The 21,055-nt window shown below is 29.1% G+C and overlaps 1 protein-coding gene across 1 annotated transcript; it reads right to left on the bottom strand.

The window, feature by feature from the left end:
- Window positions 1-12,690: 12,690 nt before the first annotated feature.
- On the bottom strand, window positions 12,691-14,330 carry LOC137822341 (transcription factor MYB98). The gene is made up of 3 exons (XM_090295849.1): window positions 13,816-14,330; window positions 13,462-13,588; window positions 12,691-13,386 (listed from the first exon to the last, which is right to left on the bottom strand). Exons 1-3 carry the CDS (start codon window positions 14,328-14,330, stop codon window positions 12,691-12,693), a joined length of 1,338 nt encoding a protein of 445 aa, XP_090151975.1.
- Between the last annotated feature and the right edge of the window lie 6,725 nt (window positions 14,331-21,055).

Genomic DNA, 21,055 nt, shown 5'->3' with positions numbered 1-21,055 from the left:
TTTTAAGTCAAAAGTTTTCCCTTAAATTTAAGCATTCAATGTTAGTTATTTGTCGTGACTAAGGTCTTCTTGGCCTTCTTCTTCTTTATTTATTTATGGTGAGGTTTTCTTTTTTAGGGTTGCAATTTGTTCTCCATCACACTTTTCATCTTTAACTTCTCGTTTGTTGTTTACTAAATTTGATGTTAAGGAAAAACCTCCAAACACTTTTGGCTAAATTGTGTATTATTTACTCTTTAGTTACTTCTTACTAACATGGAAAAGATTGAAATTTTGACAGTGATCCTAGTTTAAGCTTTGGGATCCTTTTTGAAACATTTTAGGATTGTTTATCTTCTTGACAACATTTTGACATAGTGCATTCTTTACTCTTGTACTATTCTTCTTAATGATAGGCTTTATATATTCGTTGAAAGAAGGTAATCGTTAAGAGACTGTTTATAGTCGTTGCGCAACTTCAACTCTTCTTTCACGTCTTCCTTTGGTCTTACGAGCTTTAACTTAACCATTGTATTTAATGCACCTTAAGTAGTTTAAAATGTTTTTCTTCTTTATGCAATCTTTTACATGATTGACAACATATACTTACCTCGATATTAGAGCATTATATACCATTACATGGTAAAGGTGCACCGTATAGACAAGTTGTTGGGCAAAAATTTGAAAGTAGTTGTGTCTAGAGAATTGGTGGTCCTTGTAGTTTTAGCTCATGTACCAAGAAATATTTGAACATTGATGTCTAGCGCGAGTCTTCTTGAGGATAAATCTAGGAGGTAATATCTGTAAGTAGACTCAAGCTTCAGGATATTCTTTGATCTTTTGTTAGTTTGGAGTCTGCATTAAGTTTATCATCTGATACTCTTTAACTTCTGATGGGGTTCTCATTGGTTCATTGACAAATTCTTCTGTTGAAATGGATTTGAATGGAAATTGAAGAAGTGAAGATAAAAAACAATGGAAACCACGAGTTTATGGAGGATAATAAGTGTTAGGAAGGAGGTTAGGTCAACCTTCTAACAATGCTCTAAGCTTTTGAGAATGAGAGCAAATGAAAAGAGAGACTAAGAGAAATTTTGAAACCAATTTGGTAGAAAATTCATTACTCAAACAAAGTATATCCATATTACATGGTAAACACTCTTATTTATAGTGTCTTACTCTCCTAAACTTGTCTCTAAGATCCTAAAATCCTATCCACTCACATAGTGACATGTAGCACTAGTGATTTGTCCTTTAGGCTTCTAAAATCCTAACCATTTACATGTGGCAATCCATGCTTCAATAAAATCTCCAATGAAAAGGGGAAAAATGACATTAAGTTGAACTTGGGCCCAAATGCCTTATAGAAGGTCCAAACAAGCCCAATTAGGCATAAATTCCTAGTAAACTCTTGATCAAGTCTCTAGCTATGTGACCTCTTATTTTTTACTACAGTCTCTCATATGGGTTTGCATCAACTTCTTTATCAGACGTTTTGGTTTATCTTTGTGATGCTCCTTCCGTCTGACATTCATCAATGCTTATCAAATGAAGTGTAAGGTTTGTTCAATGTTCTTTCGTCTCTTTCTCATTCTTCAATTGATAAATGTTGTTGTTGATCAACAATCTCTTATCATTTAACAAACAATATAATGATATGATTTGTTTTTTGTCTGACCAAACGCAACTACATGCTTTGTTGGTTTAGACACTTAATCAAAATTGTAAAATGTTAAACTTCTTCCTTAACAATCTCCCCATTTTTAATGATGAAACTTGGAAAGTCAAGTTGAAAGAGTGGAAGAAGCGTCTTTTGATCCATGCATTTTCTCTTAATCACCAAGTCACCTTTTTTTTTTTTAATCACCAAGTCACCTAACATGCTCGTTGTGATTTTAAATTTATTTATGTTTACTTTGTCAATAAAATTTTCTTATAAAACAAAAATTGAATTGACACATTTAATGTTATTACCTATATATTGACAAATGTAATTAATAATAATTTTAGAGCCTGAAATATTATTCATACAATATAAATTAAGTTGTTTAAAAGTTTAAATTATTATAAATTTAGAATATTCAGGAGTAATAATTATTGAAATTTAGAACACATTTAATCAAACTTTCATAAAATATTACAATTTCATGCAACTTTTATACAATTGGTCTTTTCTATGTGATACAATTTCTATAAGTTGAAGTCATTACAAGTGCCACGATTTCGGTATTACAAAAGTCATTATTAATTAGCACGACTTCTTTGTTGGTTATTAATTCAAATTTTATTAGTCTTAAATTATTTACCATTAATATTGCATTAGTGGTTAGTTTACAGGGCTGTTAGTATTCCTATTTTATAATTTTTAGTAATTGTAATTTTATTATATAATTGAAGCAAATCAAAATGAATGTATCAGTTCAACAATTTTACAATTTTGTGCAATTACGTTCAATCAGTTTCTACAACTTTTTGTCTTCTGTTATTTTCTTCAATTAGTTTCTACAACTAGTATCAAAGTCAGTCTGTTATCATGAACTCTACCCAATTATCAGTCCTTATCCTTGATGGAAAAAATTACAATCAGTGGTGTGTGTGCAAATGAGAGTTTTGTTTGATTATCATGAGTTATGAGATGTCGTTGAGAGTAGAGTGTCTGCATTAGTTGATAATGCACTGAGACGCAACAACTAGCGCATCATGATCAGAAGAAGAATGACAAGAATGCTTTGTATCTCATCCATCAAGGGATGAATGACGAGACGTTTGAGCAAATAAAATGAGCAACAACTGCAAGTGAGGCTTGAATCATTTTGTCAACCAATTATAAAGGTGATGACAAGATCAAGAGGGTGTGTTTTCAAACCCTAAGACACCAATATGAATTGTTGCAGATGGAAACCACAGAGACTGTTGATGTTTATATAAGTAAAGTTTTTGCCTTGACAAATCAGATGAAGACCAATGGTGAAACACATTCGGAGCAAGCAAAGGTGGAGAAGATTTTGAGGTCTTTAAATCCCAAATTTGAACATGTTGTTGCCACAATTAAAGAGGCCAATGACATTTCAACAATGACAGTAAGGTTATTGTCCGGTTCCCTGCGAGTGCATGAGCAGCGAATGAATGACAATAAGATTGAAAAACCAATTGAACGGGATTTACAAGCACAAACCTCAATTGGTAGCTCTTATCATAAACACGGTAGTTCACGAGGCAGAGGACGGGGACGTGATGGTAGCTATTCCAACAAAGGTCGTGGTGGCCAGAATGATGGAGGCGTTGAGCAAAACAACACTAGTTCCAATCACAATCCAAGTTCAAATAACTCTTGGCGCGAAAGACGTGGTCACGGAGGATGAGGAGGCATGTATAATAAATCAAATGTGGAGTGTTATAACTTCCATAAACGTGACCATTATGCAAATGAGTGCAGATCAAATTGTGATAATCATGCTGCCAATTGTGCTCAAGAAGACAATAATCACAAACAAGATGAAAAAGATCATGTTGTACTAATGACAACCACATCAAATGAAACTTCAAACAATCAAATTTGATATACAGGTTGCACGAACCATATGTGTGGTCAGAAGGAGCTGCTTGCAGATTTGGATGACTCATTTCGCACAAAAGTGAAATTCGGTGATGGCAGGTTTGTTTCGGTGCCTGGAAAAGGACGAATTCTTATCACATTGAAGAATGGTGATCACATGTATATCTATGATGTTTTCTATGTATCTGATATGAAAAGTAATTTGTAGAGTATGGGACAACTGGCCGAAAAGGGTTACGTAATGCACATAGTTGAAAATCAATTCTCAATTTTTGATAAAAAAAAAATGTAGTTTGATTCTTAAAACCTTTTTATCAAAAAACCGTATGTTTTCAGTAGATTTTCATATGGGTGATTTCAAGTGATTGAATACAATAGTGAATAATGAATCGCGGTTATGGCATTTACGCTTTGGACACTTAAATTTTCAGAGTCTAGAAAATCTCTACAAACGAAATTGAGTGAATGGTTTACCCCATATTCATCACCCTGACCAATTGTGTGAGACTTGCATTTTTTGAAAGAATCACAAGATACCATTTGTTAAGGAGCCTTGGCGTGCAAAATTTTCTTTGGAGCTTATTCATACAAATGTTTGTGGCTCGATGAACATATCATCAATTGGAGGTAATAAGTATTTTTTAACCTTTATTGATGATTGTTGAAGGAAAACCTAGATTTATCTATTGAAAAGCAAGGATAAGGTATTTCGATGCTTTAAAATATTTAAAGCATTGTTGAAAGACAGAGTGACAAACTAATTAAGATGGTGCTTAGTGATGGAGGGGGTGAGTACAAGTCTAATGAGTTCAAGAGGCACTGTGAAGAATTTGGGTTGCAGCATAACATAATTTGTCCCTACACACCTCAACACAATGTAGTTGCCAAGAGAAAGAATAGAACAATCATGGACATGACGGGGAGCATGCTTAAAGCGAAAGGTATGTCAAATTATTTTTGGACTGAGGTCGTAACACGTGCGGTATGTTTCGAAAAGAAAAAATCAAAAGTCGTTTTTAAAAGGGGTAAAACAATCTTCTTATAAAATGATGGGGTGCATGAAGAAGTTTGTTAGGGTGCAGAAAGAAACAACCCTTCAATAAACGTTCCTAAAAAATTCATTCTAACATAGCCAAATCAAAATATGTTCACTTTGTTCACACTTTCCTCTCAAATTTTCACACTTTCACTCCTCAATTCAAATACAACTTAAGTGATAAACATGAATTGGTCATAAACAAAAATATAAACTCCAAAAAAAACACTCCAATCTAACCACCAACTTTAATAATATAATAATATATATTATGATTTTACATTAAAAATAAATAAATTATTTTTATCTTTTAATAATGTTAAGTGAATATATTTTGTCTTTTAGTGATATTAGATGAATGTATTTGGTCTTTTTTAGTGATGTCAAATATCACCACTTGGTCATAAAAAGTATGTATAAATTCGGTAACTTGCGCCTACTCCATCAGAAACAAGTGTGGAGGTTAGATCATTTATAATAATTCAATTTTTTTTATTTGATTACAATTCACTTTCTAATACCAATTTAGAAAAAAAAAAAGAATAAAAACGTCTGTTCAATCTCAAATGATTTTTAACTGGGTTGATATTTAATTTTTTCTGTAAAAATCGACATTTTGTAAGAAGATGTTTTACTTTGATTTAATTATTTTATTATGTCCTAATTTTAAGAATTTAATTTAATGAGTTTTAAGAGAGAAATTTATAATATATATCTATTGAATTGATAGAAGTGTCAATAAAATTTAAATATGAAATTTCATTTGAAAACATCGAATTTAGTTAAATAATGCAATTTTGTTATTCAGTTTAAATAATCTTTATTTCAGCAAATTATAAGTATCACATATATATATTATTAAATATTATAATGATTAAGTAAAAAGTAGTATTTAAAATAATTTATAATAAGTTCATAATGTAAAAATATTTGATATGATATTGATAGTATATTAAAATGGAATTCTTTAACGGATTGTTATAAATAAACTTTCGAACAAGTGAATAGAATTGTATTGACAGGTTATTTAAATAATGTTTTTATTAATTAAATTAAAAAGGGCTAGCTATGATTAGGTTTAAATGCCTTGAACGTGATACAATAAGTAACAAAAGATGCTAGTTTGCATTTAATAATTAGGTGAGGGTCAATAGGATGGTTCATCACGTCAAGAAATATGGGAGGTGGACTATTCATCGAGTCTTTAAAATGCGGATCACACACATGTTTTGTTATAATAAGCATGAGATCCACTTACAAAGTTACAACAAAATGAGGATCACATGTTTTGTTATAAGTATCCACTTATAAAATTACAACCGTGTTTTTAAATGGGTAAAATGGTTTAGTCCGTTTTGTTTTGGATTGAGTTTTTGATCGAGTTAGGCTGATATACGTATTAAAATTGATAATTTGTTCTATTATAAGGTGATGATGAGTTTTTTTTCAATTTTTTTTTTGTAATTTTTTGATTTGGTCTATTTATTTGGATGTTGTCATTGATATTACTTTTTGGACAATAAAAATGCAAGGAAGAATAATAAAATGGAATCAAAATTTAATATTATGATCACATAAGGTTTAATGTCTAACAAAATAAAGTAAAAATAAACAATACTTCAATGAATCAAATAATGTAAATAAAGTTATATATAAAACATTGACCATTACCAATTTTAATTCTAAAATCATGAAATTCCTCTTTAAAAGTGCTAAAGATAAAAAAAAAAAGAACGAATTGATGGGCTAGTCCATGCCTTGTCCCGCTTGTGGCCTGTCGGGTTGGCGAGTTAGACGGATCAGACCAATACGGGCTGATAGGTTCAAAAGGTTGACCTTCCCCACCTAAATGATGACAGGTTGACATATTGAAACCTGACCCACTTTGCCGTCTCTATTTTTTATTACAACTTTGCATAAAAGTGGGTTCAATGTAACTTGATAGGTGTAACCGAGTGAAGTAATGGTGTGCTACTATGTAATCTTTTTATGATTATTATTTTCACTTTTCTTCCGTTTTCTTTATCCACCTTTTATATTTATTTAAAAAAATCAAAAATTAAAATACAATTATTTATAATTATAATAATTATTTACAAGAATTAAAATTATATATTATTACAATAATTATAATTATTAAAATTATTTCTAACTATTACTATTAAATTATAATTCTTATATGATATGATTGCTCAACATGTACGAGTATATATTCTTTCACTGATTGGAATTTACTATGCCTGATATATCAACAAGTAGAATGCATTTCATGTATATTTTATTATTGACTGATTTAACACGCGTTAAAAATTATAATTGGAATTGACCTGTCTTGACTTGTGTTAATCGTGCTTTAGATTATAGAATTGACTTCAACCAAGATAACATAAAAGGTTGGATGCTACTATTGCAATGTTGGGCTTGGAAACATATTAAATGCTTTTCCTCGTCAATTGAGCCATTACTTACCGAAGACATTAATTTCTATATACATAATTACTTTTCCAAATGAAACTTTGAATATTTATTAACATTTATATTCTTTATAATAATTATTTATGTAAGGCGGTCTCGTGCACCGTTACAAAGAGAATACTCACCTACAGTGAGTTTAATAAGGAAGACGTTAAATCAATTACAACCCAAACACGTTCTTTTAATAAAATTAAACTTACAACAAATCTTAACAATATTTATTGTCTAATACTAATGATAATTTTTTTCATTTCTTGTGGACTTCTTGCAGTAGAGACGATGTCACTCCCTTAATAATTGTTAAGGTTTCTTCTGTGTGTAGGATAGTAGTTTCTCTTATATGTTTTGACATTATTGAATTTCATCAAGTTGACCGGGTAATGTGACAATTTGGTTTTCGAAAAGCTATTCTATCAAACTCATTAAACTTAGATTAGCTACAAAAAAAAATATGAGAGGTATAATAGACAAATATTGGTCAAGGTACCATCAAAGGTGGATAATATGTTGACTGATAGATATAATCGTCTCATTGAAGGTATTCAATTAAGTGGTAATGCCATTTGTGTGACATGATACATGCAATGGTACATTAACCATACTATCTAGTACATATTGCCTCTAGATTCAATATCCAACAATGATGTAAGTTAACTTTTCTATACCTTTCGATGCAATTTTGTTTTATCTAAAATTTGACATTGTTTTATAACAATACGACATGCCACATTTTCTTGACCACATCACATGACAATAGAAAAGTATATATTCCCAGACCTCAAATTGAAGAAAGGAGGAAAAGTAATTTTCGAAAGAGACCAACATGGTCAGGTGATTGGTGGCGGTTAGGTAAGTCTAAAACCTTCTTTGTATATTAGCAATGTGTTATTAGTAGAAGGTTTAAAACACAACCTACTTAGCATAAGTCAATTGTTTGACATTGAGAATAATGTTATATTGGGCAAGGACTAATGTACAATCTATCAAAATGATGAAACCAAAATAGTGACCAAAAGTGGAAGAGGCAAAAGGTTTGGTCACTAAATTGGTGGTTGTGTTGAAGAAAATAAAAATGATGCTTTCTGTGACCGAATTAGCAACCAAAAGTATTAATTTTTGAGCGACCGAGTAGTTTTCGATGGCGAATGGGAATTGTGAATTTCAGCCATCACATTAGGGACCAATATAAGTGGATTATTAGCGACCCTTGGTGGTTCAGTCGATAAAACTTTTTTCATTCCTTTAACCATTTCATTTTTGGCTCGGTCAATTCGTTAATACTTTAAGTTTTTTCATTTGTGGTTATCTCTATGCTGGGTTGCTTCCGCAGAGAAGTTAATCTAAAACTCTTTCAAAAGCTTCTAAGTGTAAAACAACCAATTGAAACAATAAATAAACTGATTAATTTTCCATTTATCTTTGAAAACTTATCTTTTTAAAAGGTTTCAAGATCAAATGGCCTTGGATCAATTCTTGAAGTGGATTACAAATTCAAAAACTACAAAATACCCAACAAAACAAGCAGCAACAAAACATCACACAATTCTTCAAGATTTGGAGTCATCAAAGCCTTTGTTCAACAACCTTGTCTTGAAAAAGTGGGTTTGACACAAACCCATTTTGCTAAGTACACTCCCATTTATGCTATGTGAACCTATTCTAGCCTATTTTTCTATTTGGACCCCAAAGTGAGCCCAATTATTTACAACATCTTTGTCTTGTAAGAAGACTAGAAGAAAGAACATTTGATGTTTTGGTCTGGTCTATGCCCAGTTCTTTTTCTGTTGAGGTCCTTCTAATATTTGGTAGGGCCTTGTCTTGAGTGCTTAGATGACTGATCACATAGTGAATTGTCTCTTGAGTCCTTGGTCATCTATTTGGCTACTTGGATTGCATCACTTCCATGACTTGATCTCATGCCTCTCATGGATGCACTAACATTTTACACTTTACTTTCATATTTTTATCAATGTAAAAGCAACATAATAGATTACAAGCTTTGGAAAACACAAAAATTATTGCATTCATGAGAGAAATATCTCTATCATTGACTACTACCCTACGATATGAATCAAATCTAAAAAGCAACCCTTTAAGTCTCTCAAGCGCCCACACAAATTATTTTCACGCTCACATGCCAATAAAACAAATGCAACAGAGGAGGTCAAACCCAATGAGGTAACACCCACAACCTCAAGTAAGGACATCCTATACCTATTAGTTTTGTACATATTATCCATCATTAATACCATGTTAAAGGAATTCAGTAGTTTCACTAAATTAGGGTGTGTCCGAAATATATCTGTCACTACATTTACATGTCTCACTCAAGTAACATCATCAATTTTTGCATTAGTTCTACGACCTTGGTCTGATCTACGATACACATACCTTACATTATAAACTTGCTTTATGGTGGTTACATTATTCTCATTGTGGTCCTTTACTGTCAGGAAAATATTTCTAGGTTTCACTAAACTCTTTGTCATATCAACAAGCATTGACCATATTCTCATTAAGTGTTAACCTATCAGCATATAGATGACTTTCCATCGTATTTTCTAAGTTGTGATTATGAGAGACATAAAGTAACTTCACAATCCATTCTTCATCAAATTGTACCGATTTCCCTCTCAATCTAAAAGGACATTTACATTTCCTACTTCCACTATTAGTTATTTTTAAGTCATTTTTGTATCGTTCGTATTTATCTCATCTCTCAAAACTTAATAATATGGATGTCTTCCTTCCTTGTTACACATTTGATGTATTTGACCTTAATATAACAAATCCAAATTTATAAGCCACCCATTTTTCCCACTTCAAGAGATCATTTTGAATAGAGAATACTTAAAAAACGTGACAACTTTATATTTAATTTACCAAAGATGTTTCATGAATACACACTATGTAAATACTAATATGACATTAAACTATACCTCTTTTATTACAAATGCACCGTACATAGAATATTTCATATTAACATTTAGACTTACTCAAACCTCAACCTACTTTGATATCCTTGTGTAAAATTCTTAATCCATTTCTGCCAAAAATAAAATTTAGTCACTAAAAACCAACAATGTCCAACATTCTCTAGATTAATGAATTCGAACTATAAAATTCAATTTCTGAAAAGAGAAATTTAGAATAGCAGTTGAGATTTCTATAAAGACAATTCCAAGATTATAATTTTGTATTTCAGAATTTTTTCCGAAATGGAAAAATACAATTCTCATGATATCTTTTTGAAAATCTCAACTAGTATTTTGGATTTCTATTTCTAGAAATCCTTTGATATCATTGTGTACAATTTTTAATTTATTTCTGCCAAAAATAAAATTTAGTCACTGAAAAACCAAAAACTTCCAACATTTTAGATTAACGAATCCGAACTATAAAATTCAATTTATGAAAAAAAAATTAAAATAATAATTTAGATTTATAGAAAGATAATTCCAAAATTATAATTTTCTATTTCCAAATATGATTTTCAAAATAAAAAAAAACAATTATCAGAATATCTTTTTAGAAATCTCAACTATTATTTTTGAATTTCTCTTCTTAGATTTCTCTTTCTGAAAATAAATATTCAATTCTAGAACACACTTTGCAAGAGACATATAATTCCTTAACCTTTTGGATTTAGTCTTCCAAAAATATTTTGAAATTCCATTCCAGAACCCTTGTGAATTACTTATAGAATGCACCTTCTAGAATAAACTAAATTGGGTTCTAGAAACACTGTTTCGAAATGTGTAATTCAAAAAAATCATATCAATTCTGGAAATCATTGTGTGTTCGGCTAAAGCCTTTTTTCAGACTAAAAAATAGGATAACAAATTTTCAAAAGTTGAGTTTTGGCGGTGCAGTTAGAAATTGAAGAGGTAGAGGGAGGCAAAAGCCGAATAAATATATCCCTATTTAAACATTTTTTGTTTTAATATTTTTAATGTTTAAATCAAAACCCACTCAAAACTAACCAAATCCGTTAGGGAAAGTTTAAATCAAAGTAACCCAACCGAATATTTTGAATGAATAAATTAAATTAACTTAACAAAATAACATTTTATTACTTTATTATTATTATTATTATTATATTATTATTATTATATTATTATTATTATTATTATTATTATATTATTATTATTATTATTATTATTATTTTATACTACTTAGCATTCAAATGTTTTATGCAGCTTATTAACATCCTTATTAATGTCTGGCGTACCTGTTTTTATTTAATTGAGTTTGGGGTTGTTGGATTTTAAGTCTTAATTAATCCTAAAATGAAACAATCGAACACATTAAATCACTCAATTACCCATAATTAACGCATCCTTTGACTGCTTTCAGTTTCTTTTTATTATGTATTAGTAATAGTAATACCTCCATTATGATAAAAATACGGTACTTTATATATTTTAATTTATCTTTTTAACATATACCTTTTCTCTCATATCATTTCATTTAATTTTTCAGTGTTTTTATTTCATTGTAAAGAAAAAAACAATTAGTATTGTCTCTATTCTTGTATATACATGACCCTTTACTAAATTTATGACCAATTTTTGATAAATTTTCAAGAATTATTATTGGAATACTCCATTTTCTAATTATCTTATTTCACATACTTAATAAGTTAATCACATAAGTAATCACTTTTTCCATTTTATAATTAATAACATGCAAAGTTTAAATAAAGAGCTTATTATACATAGTAATTTTGTTCTCACGATTGAGTAACTGAGTGATTAAGTTTATTTTAAAAAAAAATGATAAACGTTTAGAGGGATTTTATTAAAATGTGTTGTATAGACCTAATGGTAGCAATCAAAATTAGAGCATTAAAAAATGTATATCCCTTGATCCTTGAATCATAGTGACAACATAAATAAAAAAGTATAAAAAGAATCGGAAGTTTATACTTAAAGTGGATAAAAATTGTGATAAATAAAAAAGTTATTTTAAAAGCACGAAATATCAATTATTTTAAAATAATGACATTGTGAAAAAAAAAATGAAGTTTCATCTTTTCATTGTTTTATCCTCAAATATGACCATTTTATTTTTATCTCTTACTAAATGACCAATGATATTTTTTTTAAAGTGGTGATAATTATGTGTGTCACTTAATAGATACAAAATATTAAATTTTGAGAAAACTACATACCACCTATGGTTATATGTTATATTCACTTAAAAATTAAGAAAATCAGTTAATTAAGAAAATATGTTTACAGGTGTTCACGAAACACAATTTATTGAATTCACTATTAAATATAACAAATATCCTTTTTATTCGAATATTTATTTTAATCACTCATCTAAACTTTAAACTAGGACAAACAGCTAAAAAAAATCACACGTTTAAATTTGATAACAATTTTCATACTTTTTTAATTTTGTTTAAATTCGTAAAATTTCATTCTCTTAGTAATTCCATCAGCATTGCATCCATAGAGAAATGTGAATGAAAGATTCCATTTCATTTTCTCTTGCTCAATTATGGTAATTCAAAACATTAAATATACTTTCCTCCTCCAACAAGGATCCTTAAAAAACCACAATACCTCATAAAACGGTAACATTAGAATCATTATTTCTTTGACTCAATGTAGGTATTATTGAAAGCACTATATAATTACACATAAAAAGTTTCATTATTAATCTGAGAGATCATCTCAACCAAATCCAGCTCATTCTTAACTTCAACCTTCAACATCTCTAGTGCCATATCTCTCTCAACATCATTCTCATCCATATTAACACATGCAACACACTCTATTCCTCCATAATCACAATGTTTTATTCCCTCCATCATTCCATCAAATTGCATTTTTCCTTCAAAAATTTTGTTATTCTCGAGAGGAACACAAGGCACACCATCTAGAAGAGAATCGATACAGCATCCTTCTTCAAACAAATTCTCACCAAAGAGAAAATCTGGAACCACATTGAAATCAGAATTTGGTGCCAAGCATTCAGTGGCACAAAATTGAAAAACTGTCTGGGGCAAAGCTGGTGCAGTGGCTTTGCTTGTGCTGGTTTTGATATTCATGGGAGTAGCATAATTAACACAAGATTTTCTCCTATAATCTCTTGGGGGGTTCTTGTCTAAGTTCAAACTCTTGATATACTCTTGGAGAAGGGTGCCTCTAGGGTACTTGGATCGACACTTTCTTTTGGAATATTGCCTTCTCTTGGTTGCATTCCAGTGGTTTTTGATCGAGTTCTCAGTTCTTCCAGGCAACCTTTTAGCAATCTCTGCCCATTTGTTTCCAATCTCAGCATGAGCTTCGATTAGTATTTTATCTTCTTCACAATTCCATGTGTCCTTCTGCATAATGGCACCACAAAAATTCAAAACATAAGATAAAGTGTGTACATAAAATATGATAAAAAAAAATTATACCTTGATATCAGGCCTTAGATGGTTATGCCATCTCTCTCTGCACTGTTTTCCAATTCTTCCAGGCAATATCTTAGCAATATGAGACCACTTCCTTAATCCGTATTGTTCCACCAGTTGAATCAATATTCTGTTCGTGCAAACACAAATGCATATTTTTAATAGAATTTGCATATTGTAAACAAATAATATGGTATAAATATGACAAGGTTTTAAAAAGGGTTTGTGACCAATTTTTGCAACCTGCAGTTGTAGTCATGTATATCATGACAACGAAACTGTGACCATGAAACAATGTAAAAGCATGGCGTAAATGGCCACAAATGACAAATTTCATGAAATTATTATGTTTTTTACCCATCTTCTTCTATTGTCCAATGCCCCTTGACTGTGTTGGACTTCTTGTGAACTTTGTATGTTCTTCGAGTGGTTGGATAGGATCTATGGTTTTTGTTAACGCCAATTCCTTTGTAATAATTCATTGAGGATATGCATGAAAGTTCATCTGGTAAAGCAAAATTGGAGTGTTTGATTTGTTGAGGAGTAAAAGGCAAAAAGCTTTGATTTGAAACCATGATATCTAGTTCAATATTTCTTTGAGAATTTCCATAAAGGAAATTGTCCATAACAAAAGGCTTGCACTCATATACATCTAAATTAGGTGATGAAGGTGTAAAGGTGAAATTGTGAAAAGCATGAAATGTTGAATTAATCGATGAGGGCACACTGAATTGAAACTCATCAATATGGTGAAAATGCTCTTGCAAGAGTTGATGAGATGAAGGATTTCCCAAAGGAATCATATCTTTCGTACAACTTTCTTGCAAGGGCTGTGGGACAAAGCTTTCTTTCACCAATGTATCAATATCCATGTCCTTTGATAATATTAGTTAGAAGAACCAATTCACTTTCAATACAAGAGACCTATTATTCCTACTCATCTACCATTATATTTTCGATCAACATTTCATTTTCATAACTACGTTGGTAACCGTCATTTTATTAATGAAGACATTTATGTTTCTTTTTCCGGTTACTAACCATTACTGTAGTCAAAGTTACATGGAGTCATTTTTCTAGAAACTCCATCAATAAGAGAATAATATAATGACAAATGTCACAAATCAACACAAATGAGGTGAGAAAAACCATTAGTATAATTTAATTTCTTTATTTCTTTTTATTATATTTTACATATATAATATAACGTACCATTGGTTACAATGCAAAAAATAAAAATGCTCCAGAAAGGGGAGACAGGCTTTATTATAGGACCCATGGTAATTGAGGTTTTTGAATGTGTTTTGTGCTTTTGCAAACCAACTTTGATTTAAAAAAATATGTTCTGGCCATTATGAACTAACTGAAAACATTATCATATAATTTATTGTGGTCAAAAGTGTAACTTTCAATTAAAAGAAAAAAAAAACTAGTTACTTATTGTACGTTCTAAAATAAAAATAGAGTTCATTTCTACTTAATTGGGTGGTTATCTAAATACTTATTGTATATGTTACTTTTTTTACTATTGTTGTAAAAGGGAAAATGTAATTAGTTGATGAAATTTCTTTATGAAATTTTATTATTAATATTGTAAAGAGAAATGACAATAGATAGGTATTAAGAAATGTATTCCATAGGACAGAGACACATTTGGTTAATAACATTAGTAGCATGATAGTCTAGGAGATATTTTCCATAGATTGTATTCTATATATGTAGACCATGGGAGGGGGAAGTAGTGAGTTTGGTGAAATTAAAACCTGCACTGGGAAAGGAATATATTTGAGTGGAAAGAGCACATAAAATAAAAATTGTCAATCATTTAAACAATGTAAACCTAAATAGAGAAATATAGCTAGGTGATGAAGAATGACAGTTAGGTCTGTCTACTATATATTAATAAATGGAAGTAGGTATAGCTGTCTAAGGAGCTGGAATTTTGCCAAAGATATAACAGCGGATCTAATCTAAGTTTGGGAGCATATATATATATATATATATATATATATATATATATATATATATATATATATACTTTCTTTTAAGAAAGTAACAAGATCACTATAGTATGTATTTTTGGTATAAGTAACAAGATCACTAAACGTAGCATAATGATATTTTGTATATGAGGGGATGTATGTAGGTGGTAAAGGAAGAATTGTCTTACATAATTTGTTTTACAGGGTTTGGACATCCTTTTTATATTCATTTAATTGAATTTTTCATTTTGTCGAGAAAAAAAAACAGTACTATCATAGGTTTTTTTTATTAAAATATGTTAAGAATAATATAACTTTAACATTTTAACTAGATTGAGACTTTAAAGTTTCATCAATCACATGTCACCACATAAAAAATAAGAAAAAAAATATACAAAGAGTATGAGGAAACCAAACAAAAACTCGTGGAATGAATAAACAACTTCTAAATAACTAATAAAAACTTAAATTTAGGAAAACTTAAACGATTTCTAAAAAAGAACACGAGACGATGTAAAGACTAAAGCATTCAGTCTGTTAATAAGATCAATATTAGCAAAATCATCAACACATTTTTTATTCTGGCAAAAGATATGGAAGACTTTAAAATTCATATCTTTATAAATGGTAAGAGTACTATTCTACCAATGATCTTTCGGTCTTCATGGAACAATACCCAACTATTATAAATATGTCACTATTAATTATCACTAGTACTCTTGTCACGATTATACTTATGAAAATAATTTTAAATATTACTAAAACTAGGTTCTATTGATAAAGTTAATTAATAATAGTTTAGAAATGTAAAGATGTAATTATAGACATATATTAATACAAAACTTTAAACAATAATATAACTTACTATATTTGATGGAACATTTGAACGTCTAAATAACCCTGCAAATAAAGTAGTCATTGGACTTTTCATCTCCCTTTCAATTTAGTTGATCATGTTGAGTTTTCATAGCAAGTTATGCTTCAATTAATTAACATTGAGATTTCAATTCAGTTTGAAGTTGAATGTTAGTCTCTTCTTGTTTTTAGATTTTTTTTATCAGGAAGAAATAATAAATAATTATAAATCACTTAAGGGTGACCAAACCTTTATACTGAAAAAAATATTGCACTTCTAACTCTAAATCATTTGTTTTTTTTTGTGCATTTTCCACTTGACTTTGAAAAAATATTCTCTCTACATTTATTTTTGTCATTGTTACACTTCTTATACCTTGTGAGTGATTTGGTTTTATTCCTAATACAAATACAAAATATTCTCTCTACATTTATTTTTATCATTGTTACACTTCTTATACCTTGTGAGTGATTTGGTTTTATTCCTAATACAAATACAAAATATTCTCTCTACATTTATTTTTATCATTGTTACACTTCTTATACCTTGTGAGTGATTTGGTTTTATTCCTAATACAAATACAAAATATTCTCTCTACATTTATTTTTATCATTGTTACACTTCTTATACCTTGTGAGTGATTTGGTTTTATTCCTAATACAAATACAAAATGTTTAACCAATGACACATGTGTTTTTGAAATTTCTTCTTCATATACTCTATCCACATTTTTCAAATATTGTCCTATACAATGTTAACATCATATAGTTAACCTTTTAGAATATTTCATAATATTAAAATAAAAGTGCTATGAATATGATTACATCAAATAAAGAAAGATTTCAAATATATAAAGCAAATTTAACATTAATATGACACTCAAAATGTATATATGAAACAAACCGTAAAATAACCTTCGATATCTCTATAAATATTTTTATATGTTGTCTTATTTACATATTTAAATTTAAAATTTCTATCCATAAATCAAATATCTATACTTAAATTGTAAAATTTTAACAACAAAAAATATAGGTTTTAAATTTATTAAAATAAAAGTGAAAGTTTTTTTTTACTTACCATAATTTGTTATTCATTAGTAATACACCAAGTTCCATTATATATCATGTGTGTAGCCTTCTATAATTCCACTATGTTTGGCCATTCATTACTTTTCAATTCTTTTTTATTAAAAATTTAAAAAAATGGGTAATATAATGTTAGATTAAATAAAATAAAAAACAAAACAGACTTATAAATGCGAAACATAAAAAAATCATATAAAACATATAAAATTTGTATAAATTTGTATGTATGAAATATAAAGTGGTATTACTATTTTAAATGGCTTTTGGACAATTGAATTTGGCCAATAACTAGTTTTCTTTTTTCTCATTTCCTTAAATGTAGAAATAATTTATATTATAATATAAGAATATAAAAAATAAAATTCAAATTTAGGATATAGATATATAAAGAAAACCATTTGTTTTTATTAACCAATTCTAATATTTAGGACGTACACAATTTTGTCTACCTTTGTTTTGAATATATGTTTGATATAAATGATGATACAATCCAATTAGTCAAGTAGATGATCAAGAACACAAGAGATTATTTACACTGTGATCAATCATCTCAACATTCAAGGCAATGACCCACCAAATATCGGAAGGACTCAACAGAAGAACAACTAGTATATCATAGCATCAAATGTTCTTTCTTCTGGTCTTCTTACAAGACAAAAATGTTTGTAAATAAATTGGACTCACTTTGACGGTCCAAATAGAAGAATAAACTAGAGTTGGATGTGCTTAGTAATTTGAGTAGAGTGTGCTTAGTAATTTTTTATCTTCCTTTGTGCGCCATCCATTCCCTTCCTTTTTATGATATCATGTTTGTCTTTTAATTTTGGTTATCACTTGTCGTTCTTTATCTTATGTTTTTTCCATTTCCGCAATTTACCTTCATCATCATAATCATCATATTGAGTTTTTCTCTTTGCCTCTAGAAGTGAACCTTCACACTTGGTTAAGTTCGTGTCCAGTGGAAATCTTCTTTGGGTTTCTCATCATAATTGCTAATACAAAAAAGTCCTAAACAAAGTGCAACCCATAAAATGTGCTATTTTAAAATCAACTCACATCATGTGGTAATCAGAGCATGGTTATAATTGTTGCTTTTATATTCTGCTTTCAATTTTTAGCACATTTCAATTCTTGCTTTTATATTCAAGCAATTTCAATTTGTCCTTTCAATTCTTGTCATTTACAACTCCGTCTTTTTATTCACTAAGCACTTTAAATTCTGCTTTTGAATTTTTTTTTTGTCAATTTTTTTTCTTACCTCATTTGCTTGAGTCTTATGTTCTTAGTGTCTTAGGAGTCTTAAATTTATTCAACTTATTTTGATTTTAATGGTGAAGAACTAAAAATAAATTATAAGTTGTTTGAGTAATGATTAATTTAATGTCAAACATAGAATGCAAGTGTTCATATGAATTGAATCTCAATCCAATCTTTTTCAAATATGCATGAACAAAAGAATCTTTTTCAACACTATCAACTTGAATTAGATGATACATTACTTGTGTAATTAAACTAAAGAAAAACATTTATATATTTTAAGAGTCTCATTACCTTTTTTACTACATTTTTCATCTTTTCTACTTGAATATTAAAACTCTTCTAATTCTTTAGGCTTATACTCTTCATCTTCATCTCTTTTTTTTCCTTCTTTTTTGTATTTTGAGTTGAGACTTAGAATAAGTATATGTGATAATCCCAAAAGCCTTTAATTTTACTTTGTTTTTTTTTTAATTCTTTGTAAACTTTGTTATTCATAGTTAGACATGTTTTGCCTTCAAATAAACAAAGAGACATTTTCTATCAATTATTTCACCTACATTTAGGACAAAAAAAATAACAATTAAATAAATAAAAAGGGATTACTAGTTCTCAAGTTTTCTAAACAGCTACAATAACAAATAATGTGCTATATTATATTTGTTCTATAAATCATAAAAGAAATTAGGGAAATCAAATAGTGCATAAAAGTAATGATAAAATATGTCAAATTTAAAAAATTATCAAAAAAAGTCACGGATCTTTAAAAAGCTCCTACTCATAATGATCTAAAGCGTGCAACTCGCAATTTTGTGGAGACCTGAACACTACAAAAAATTCATTAAATACAAATCAATTTTAGAGACAAAAAATAATTAGTTATTATATTAACTAAATTTGATACTATTTTAGAGTGAAAAAAATTATTGATATCTAAAGTAATTTTTATTATTAATAAAATTTATAAACTAGTTTCTAAATTGGTATATGTTTAGTTATCAAGATTTAGCTACCAACTTTATAATATAAATTAATTGATAGCTAAAACCTTGCTAGCTAATTGGATATCAATTTAGAAACTAGTTTATAAATTTTATTAATAATAGAAATTACTTTAGATATCAATAATTTTTTAGTCTCTAAATATCTAATTTAGTCAATATAGTAACTAATTATTTTTTATCTCTAAAATTAGTTTCTATTTAATAATTTTTTGTGGTGGAAGCACCTACATGAAAAAGACTAACATTCCAAAATACAACTAACAAACCTCACGTGCATGAGAATTGTGTTAAAAAACCTTCAAGTGCTTATATTGTAGTTCTTCTACTAGACGACTTAGACAGAGATAGATCTTTATATCTTTCATTGTTGTGAAGTTATCTGTAGAAGTAAGGATGTATTAGGAATCTTATGTTTATGAATTCTTTGAATCAAAGTCTTATTGACAGGTTTTTCAAGTAAGTGTCCTGTTAAGATAAATCGTGCAAATAAATGTTAGAAATGTTTCTGCTTGAAGGGAAGTGTCCAATGTGGAAGGGACTCACACTTGAGGGGAAGATTGTTAGGAATCCAAGTGTGAGTTTTAGTCCCATATTGAGTAGAAATGAGAAAGTTTAGCAACATATAAGGAGGAAGACCCATAAATTCATTACTTTAAGATTTTGGGTAGGAGGTGGTGTTGTAATCTCTTATACCAGTTTGTTCATGGCTCATTGGTGTTGAATTTTCCTAGTGTCACTTCCTTGAAAAGGCTTTAGAGTCAATAGTTCATCTTGGTGATTGACTTAGTGGAGTATGATATAGAGTGATCTTTGTATTGAAAGCCTTTCTAGCATAGGTTTCATGCAAATGTGTTTTATTATGGTAAATGGGGTATAAGTAAGGGTCACTTGTGAGGTACTCGTTGTGAAAAATGTTTTCGATTGAGGAAAAATGTAGCAATATAGAAAGGACTCACACTTGAGGAGGATATTATTGGGAGTCTTAGTGTAAGTTTGAGTCTCACATTAAATAGAAATAGGAATGTTGAGCAACATATAAAGAATACAACTCATAAATCCATTACCTCAAAGTTAGAGGTGATGACATAGTCTCTTATATGGATTTGTTCATAATTCATTAGTGTCAAATTTTCTTGGTGTATTTCCTTTCAAAAGACTTAAACACATGTAGTTTCATATTCATTCATTTAAACACATGTAGTTTCATATTCATTTGAGTATAAACCTCGTAAACAAACAACTCTTTTATAATATAGCCTAGAAAAATTGTATTTTATTTGGGAAGAATTTAGTATTTTGTCCGGAGATGCCTTGTATACTCGTGTTTAGTGTTTAAAGTCAAGGAGAATTTTAGTGTATATAGCTTATAAAGATTATGTATTTAACCTTGAAAAGCATTGTATATATTCA

Source organism: Phaseolus vulgaris, chromosome 9, assembly GCF_051622355.1.
Source record: "Phaseolus vulgaris cultivar YP4 chromosome 9, ASM5162235v1, whole genome shotgun sequence".
NCBI lineage: Eukaryota > Viridiplantae > Streptophyta > Magnoliopsida > Fabales > Fabaceae > Phaseolus > Phaseolus vulgaris.
Note: the sequence above shows the minus strand (reverse complement) of the source record. Positions and strands in the feature narration are given on the sequence as shown.

Excerpts from the sequence above, each read along its gene's own strand:
- LOC137822341 (XM_090295849.1), bottom strand. The coding sequence starts at position 14,330 with ATGGATATTGATACATTGGTGAAAGAAAGCTTTGTCCCACAGCCCTTG. Across the intron at positions 13,589-13,815 it reads TGGACAATAGAAGAAGATGG|AATATTGATTCAACTGGTGG; the intron begins GTAAAAAACATA and ends TTGCACGAACAG. Across the intron at positions 13,387-13,461 it reads ATCTAAGGCCTGATATCAAG|AAGGACACATGGAATTGTGA; the intron begins GTATAATTTTTT and ends GCCATTATGCAG.